Source organism: Nymphaea colorata, chromosome 10 (assembly GCF_008831285.2).
Source record: "Nymphaea colorata isolate Beijing-Zhang1983 chromosome 10, ASM883128v2, whole genome shotgun sequence".
In the NCBI taxonomy this organism is placed as follows: Eukaryota; Viridiplantae; Streptophyta; class Magnoliopsida; order Nymphaeales; family Nymphaeaceae; genus Nymphaea; species Nymphaea colorata.
In genome coordinates this window covers 2697739-2704884 of record NC_045147.1, presented here as the reverse complement: position 1 = coordinate 2704884, position 7146 = coordinate 2697739, and the positions used below count along the sequence as shown (strand labels likewise).

Here is a 7146-nt window from a genome sequence, read left to right as displayed (position 1 = left end):
TAGGTACAGATACTATTCTCAATCGCTTGATTTTTTTTTTTTATATTATGAACAATGAAATCGCAACATTGTATACTACTACACCTCACGGTGGAAGGGCTCTGAGCTCTTTTACTCATGATAATGAATTTTGAAACATAACGCCAGTTATGTGAGATTAACTAGAAACATAGGGACCCAAATGAAATTATTTAAAATCGCATGGCTGAGGTGGTGGGGACGGCGGTGGCAGATGCTGTAGCTATAGATTGGCTGTTGTCCTCAGCCCTCCACTTTACTCTTCCACGCGTCAGATGGGCTCCATGCTCTTCAGATTCAATATTAAAAGCCGCGGGAGATGGCGGGCGAATCACAACCAGCAACTAAGCAATTAAGCATAGCAGAGGAAGTTGGCAAGAAGAAGCACAGAGAAAGAGAGATTGAGAGAGAGAGAGAGAGATGGGAAGTTCCGGTTTCAAACTGTTCGGCAAAATTATTGGCGGCTTCAGCAGCTGCGATCTCTCCGTTCAAGCGCCGCATCCGACTGTCTGCAAGGTCAGTTTAACCAACCCTGCCTAACTCTCTCTCTCTCTCTCTCTCTCTCTCTCTCTCTCTTCTCATTCGTTTCTTCCGGATCTTAGGATTTATCAGATTTTGGTTTAGCATTTGTGGAATCTCGAAGTTGGGGGGAGTTAAAGAATTCGTCTCCGGTCAGCACGATCTAACCTTCCGGCGGTGACGATTTCGTCAAGAGATTCTATTGGGATGATTACCTTTTATGCGTATAACCTCTTATTGCGTCATTTTGTCGTTATTTTCTTGGATTTCTACCGGCAGCTTGCTTTCTTGCAAGGTTTCGACTCCGATTACAACTTCGGTCTTATTCAGCGAGAAATCCGGACCTTCTTTTGCTTACCGAGTTCTTAATTGAGCTCGCAAATTGAAGAAACTCAAGATTATTTCTTGATTTTCATTTCTTATTTTTATTTCGGTTTGCTCTGTTCCTTGTTCGGCATGTGGATGACCTGTAGGTTGGACAATGTAATGGACGTGTTTCAGGAGCTTCTAAGTTTCTGGGGGTGAGCGATTGCTGGGAGCTTTATTCCTTGATCAGGTGTGTAGGGGAACTAATTGGGTAGCGTCCACAGGAGTGGAGTACGGTAAGTTCGCTTCAGTTTTGATTTTCTCTTTTCCCTTGATCCATGGCTCTTCATGTATCCATCATTTTTCTGAACTTTTTCAAAGTTATCTTCATAAAGTTAAGCTTGTGAACAAAAAACCTTTTTCCTTCCAGCAAAATGGTATAAATCTGTCCAACTTGATCTCCACAGTGTACTCGGTGGAAAGTATAAACCTGACTAGTGGAGAACACTTCTAAAAAAAAACAACCAATCTTAAAATAGTGATAACTTTTACAAGTTAGGATTGATACAATCACCTTCACGGTTACTATCAAACAGCCCAGGTTCTTCTTTCTGTGGCTGCTTCAGAAAAGCTTCTGAAGTTATTGGGTTCAGGCTCCCAGCTACTTGGTCTTGGCCTGCTCGGCAAGCCAAGCTGAATATCTCATCTGTGAAAAATGACTTGAACAGAAGTTACAGAAAACCCAAGCATCGAAACATAGACTAGATGTAAGTGGCAAAGAGAAACCCTGTCTGGTTCAGCAACATGAAAGTCTCACCCTCCAAAACTGTTGGATTGAAGAGCGGACATAGGGTTGCTGGAACAGTGAGGGGATGGGGAGGCCTGGTGTGTGCCTTAACAATCACAGGTTGTTACTATTCAATGAATCTGCCTTAAAAATTAGATTTGATTCATAGAGCAGTAATCCATGAATCTGTCACAGTGTTTAGCACAAATTCATTGGATGGTAACAGCCTGTTACTGTTACCAAACGGCACCATAGGACCGGTACTGTCTGCCAGTAAATGCTGAACAGAGACAGAGGAAGCATTAGTTAAGAACAATAGGGGGTGATGGACACACCCTCAAGGTAAGTCTCTATCTCTCTCTCTCTCTCTCGCTTTGCCCCAGCTGATTCTAATTATAATCAGGATTCGGATGAAGCTGGAAGGGACGACCCATCGTTCACTTTGCTCCAACAGTATGAGGTACCAATGGAGATCAAAAGGCCAAACACTGAAGCAGATGATACAGAGAAGACCCCTAAAACGAAGTCCCCAACAGTCCGGCCTGGAGAAGAAACACCCACCCCCTGCCCCAGATGTAATAGTTTGGACACCAGGTTCTGCTACTACAACAATTATGATGTCGAACAACCACGGCACTTCTGCAAGGCCTGCCAGCGGTTCTGGACAATTGGGGGCTCTATGCGGGATCTCCCCGTCGGCTCCGGTCGCCGGAAACGCAGGCGGAAATTAAGGACCAATATGGAAAAGGTGGAGTCAGGCAGTGGGAGTCCACAGAGTTCTTCATGTTCCCCTCCATTTTTCATGGACGCCACCACATACAATTCTGGGGCAGAGGTCGCAGACTCGATGAGTTTCGATCCAGAAGAGCACTCGAATCTGTTCTCTTGGCCTCATGGTTGCCTCGCACTTGAGTGTTGTTTGTTTGGCGCAACAGGTGAATCAAGTGATATGGGGCCAAATGAGCCAAGCACGCAACCACGCCCAGGAAAGCTTCAGAAGTGACTATCCAACAAGCAACCAGTTGCAGCAGCGGAGAGAACTCTGATCCACTCTTTTTGGTGCTCTCTTGGTTCAAACGAGAGAGGGAGCTCATAGAGATGATGCTACTGCTCCTTGTTTCTCTGGATGGTTTTCTGCCATTGATTTTCTGTATTTAGTGAATAAAAGATCCCTCCTTTGGGCTGTATTCCCCGCGTCCACAGAGTTTGAAGGGCCTGTAGTTTTCATGTATCTTTTGAGATAATAATCAGGAGAGGCGGTAGAAATAACATTCCAGTAACAAAACTGAGCGGGATCCCCTTCAAATCAAATCCTCCTGTGATGTGATGATAAAAGGGTGCAAGATTCAGCAAGCAATTGTCTTGAGTTTGCCTAGAAATTGGATAGATTCATAAAACACAATGTGACAGCGTTTCCTGATTTTATCACATGCTTTGTGTTAGATTCATAAGATAGTAACTTGTTATTGTTACCAATTGGGTGGCAGTTTAGCAGTAGGTCTCTCTACTCACCCGTTGAATCTGGGCAGGACTTGAAGCGGCCTCGCATGAGGCAGGAATCATAGGAGTACCATCTTACGGCATGGTTGCAGTTGGTTAATTGATTTTCCGCTTTAGAAAAGCAAACAACAATCAATAAAAATATATTATCAAGGAAGGGAATAGCCGAAAAGATAATCTAGCTTAATTTAGACCAAATTTTTTAGATCAGATGGGCACACGAGGAATTTTTGTTTTCCTTTCAACTTTAAGTATGTTACTAGCTTTTATCGCCTGAAGGCAACTAAAATTTAGCTGTACACTTGGTAGTGTAACAACCCCGAACTCTGGGCTGTGCATTTAGATTATCATTGTTAAATATGTTTTTACTTTTCAAATATTTCAATATGGATGTGTTTTTAGATTAGAAGGAATACTTTAGTTAATTAAGTTGATAATTAAAATTATCAAAATAACTTATCATATTCTGTAGTTATTAGATTAAACTGATCTTCCACCTTATATTTTAAAAGTCTTTGACGTCCATAAGCCTGTTGTTGGGTAGTAAAGGTTGTCTACATTGTTATGCGTGCACCTACACAGTAAAAAAAAGGGGATGTTTTTGTAATTAAAAAAAAACATGCCCTTTATAGTCATTTCATTTTTTTTTTAAGTTTTTAAAAACTTGTCTTCTTCTAAGTGATTAAGGAGTTATTTTGTCATTAAGCATACTACTGCATTAGGCTTATATAACCAGCTTTTGTTGATGGGTTGATATTTGGATCAAATATAATTAGTTCCTCACTTTTCGTTCTTTAAATGCTTATCCCCTTTACTTTTGTCGTTAATGGTTCTCTTAATTTCTTGTTACTTCTTGTTCTTTCTGCTGTTTTACACAACTCGAAGTACTCTAGCTTACTAAAAAGATTCACCTCGCTTGAACTGACATGAAAGTGCCTGTGAGCTTCTTTCTTTCATGTTCTTTTTCTTGTTCCCTTTTCCTGTTCTGGATACTATATTCTTTTCCTGGAGTTTAAGACTTTTTGGTTTGATCTATTGTACAGAATATTTCATCAGTTATTAATAAAGATGCGCAATGTTGCATCGATGTTCTGGAGACTTGTCAGTAGACGATTCGGAGATACAATCCTACCAATTTCGTTTAACGAAGAGCTTAATTCGCAATCAATTCGTCTATGAACAACCCCAGCGATTGATCTCAATAATATTTGATCTTCTTCAATGACCATGAAGCCAACTTGGGGAGAAGCAGAATCATGTATTTCAGGAGGGCATGCCTGCACATTCACCGGCATGTCCCAGAATCATGGTGGCGGCCACGAAAAATGGAGAGGAATTACAGGAACCCCTGACTGATTCCACCGTTTCCATGTCCATTCCTGATTTCCGCCTGCGTTTCCGGCGACCGGAGCCGACCGGGAGATCGCGCATGGACCCCCCAATTGTCCAGAACCGCTGGCAGGCCTTGCAGAAGTGCCGCGGTTGTTCGACATCATAATTGTTGTAGTAGCAGAACCTGGTGTCCAAACTATTACATCTGGGGCAGGGGGTGGGTGTTTCTTCTCCAGGCCGGACTGTTGGGGACTTCGTTTTAGGGGTCTTCTCTGTATCATCTGCTTCAGTGTTTGGCCTTTTGATCTCCATTGGTACCTCATACTGTTGGAGCAAAGTGAACGATGGGTCGTCCTTCCGAAACCCAACCGCATCCTGATTATAATCAGAATCAGCGCAAGCGCAGAGAGAAATCGAGAGAGGAATAGACATGGGCGGCATTCCCTTAATCTTACCTTGCACATGGTCGGTGCCGGCGCTTGAACAGACAGATGGCCGCTGCTGAAGTTGACGATAATTTTGCCGAACAGTTTGAAACCGGAACTTCCCATCTCTCTCTGTGCTTCTTCCTGCGCTTCAAGGCTGTGGTTCCGCCCTCCGTCTCCTTGGGGGCCTTTTATATCGACTCTGAGTAGTGGTGGAGCTCATCTGCCACATGGAAAAAGAGTCAAGAGGAGGGTTGAGGGGCGAACCAATCTAAAGCCACATCGTCGTTTACCAGAGGCGGGGCCAGGAACCTTTTTGACGAGCATTTTGCCAAATTATAGTTTAATATTTCGAAAATGATTGGCTTACGATCTTTGTAATAGTATCATCAGAAGAGTGCAACTTTGATACGTTCCCTTGAATGTTGGCTGGTACTTCAAGTTCACAAAACTATCGAAATCTCTTGATCGGAATTATGACGTCGCCGGGAAATTGCCGTCGCTACTCAAAGGCCTTCCCGTCCGCCAAGAACATTTGTAGATCTTGAATGCTCGACTCCCACTTACTCTTGGCTTCTTCAATGTCTTTCGGTCACTGCAAGATGAGGACAATGAAAGCCAGATATGAGCCTCGAATAAATTTGAAACCGAGAAGGAAATTTGGCACATTAGACGATCGTGGTGTTTTTCAGTCACGGAGGAACTTACGTAGAGAGGCATATAAGCATGCCTGCCGTTAACAGGACCGACAGTGAAGCCCGAGAATCTAATCCAGCCATGGCTCCATGGACAGCACTGTGAGCGAGAAGCATGCAGTAGACTTTGTCTGAAGCATTGCTAGGAATGGCACGAATCATGTACGTGCGATCTGCAGAGAAAATGCCATCCTTCAAATTTAGTCTTCTTCTATATCAAAAGATAAATCTTTTTTTTTTATGCACGTCATTTTTCAAAGTTTTTTATATAGGATAAGAGAATTTTTAAAAATTTACATATAAAATTTTATTTTTTTTTTAAGGGGGGCAAGGCCTTCGCCAGCCGCTCCTTGGCTTCGACCCTGGTTCACTGCCATCCCCACCGCTTGATTCACAACCCCACCTGACATTTAATTTTCATTTGAGATCCTATTTTTTTAGTTAATCAAAGTTAAGATGCTTTACTTCTCAAAATGCATTTTCAAGTAGAAGCTTAGTGATTTGTGATTTGGTAAGCTCAATATTTTTTCTTTCGTTTAAACCTTCACAGTTGAAATGCTCCGCGCGTTGTTCTCTCCTGAGAAGAAGCAAAACATCTTAAGCAATTTGCCCTATATCCAGATTTTAACAAATTTTACCATGAGACAATAATTCGGATCTCTCTAAATTAACCTTTTAAAGAGTGGGCTATGGTGGCTCCACCTGCCGCCGTCCCTGCTATACACGGTTGGTTTTACCATGATGATGAGTTTGATTCTAATGACATTTCATTCGGATTTGGACTTTATTATTTACTCTGGGTACAAATTCGACCAGTGGCCAAGGGAGAATTTTTTAGCTATGGGGCACTCTTATATAAATTTTATTTTTGAAGTGGCAAATCATATATACATAAGTAAATAATTATAAGAAATCTATGTAAAAATAAATAAAAATTTTGTTAGTGGCGTGGGGGGCAGAACCAGCTTATATGGAGCTCCGCTACCGAATCCCCGACTAGTATAAGATTCACATTTATGTATACGGGCCCGCTGTGAGTACTTCAATGTTTCTTCTTTATCTCTATATTTATATGTTCAACTTTTTCTTGTTATATGCAGACCAGAGATTTTTTTCTGGTTCGAGAAATTATATACAAAGATCTCTTGGAATTTATAGCTAAAAGGCAGCCGGCCGGTGGAAATTTAAAGCAGGGTCGCCGTCGGTAACTCACCTTTTTAGATTCAATGCATATTTGCATCCATCATTCTCGCATTAAAAGCGAAAAAGTCGCCTTTGTCTTCATGCCGGAAAAGAGTTGATCGAAACCTCGCAGGCTGAACCCTCCGGAATCAACCTTTCGGATCGTAAAGGCCATACATATATAATCTGTCCAAGATTCTGCTTTTTGAATGTGGGTCGGCTCTGTCTTCAGTCTTTCAGGCAAGTTGATGATAAAACCAAACTAAACAAGAGCAGAAAAGGTGACAACTACCTGCTTATATCTTTATCGCTTTTTTTTTTTTTCTTTGGGAACCTTATCTCCCTTTCAGTAAGCTACCGTTTGCTCCAGAATCAAGATTAG

General features: G+C 42.0%; 2 protein-coding genes across 5 annotated transcripts; one reads left to right on the top strand and one right to left on the bottom strand.

Moving 5' to 3' along the window:
• The first annotated feature begins 314 nt into the window (after positions 1-314).
• LOC116262950 (dof zinc finger protein 5-like) lies at positions 315-2817 on the top strand. 4 transcript variants are annotated; one of them, XR_007574505.1, is made up of 3 exons: positions 396-534; positions 621-1139; positions 2034-2054. XR_007574505.1 is itself a non-coding variant. In XM_031642496.2 (2 exons), the coding sequence occupies exons 1-2, from the start codon at positions 439-441 to the stop codon at positions 2631-2633; spliced, it is 696 nt and encodes a 231-aa protein (XP_031498356.1). In that variant the 5' UTR covers positions 315-438; the 3' UTR covers positions 2634-2817. The 4 variants fall into 4 exon arrangements, 1 of the variants encoding a protein (XP_031498356.1); XM_031642496.2 differs by lacking the exon at positions 621-1139 and having other exon boundaries at positions 315-534; positions 2034-2817; XR_004174541.1 differs by lacking the exon at positions 2034-2054 and having other exon boundaries at positions 621-2000.
• A 1476-nt stretch (positions 2818-4293) lies between these two features.
• Positions 4294-5118, bottom strand: LOC116263250 (cyclic dof factor 1-like). Its single transcript, XM_031642911.2, has 2 exons — positions 4918-5118; positions 4294-4837 (listed from the first exon to the last, which is right to left on the bottom strand). Exons 1-2 carry the CDS (start codon positions 5011-5013, stop codon positions 4394-4396), a joined length of 540 nt encoding a protein of 179 aa, XP_031498771.1. The 5' UTR covers positions 5014-5118; the 3' UTR covers positions 4294-4393.
• Positions 5119-7146: the final 2028 nt, after the last annotated feature.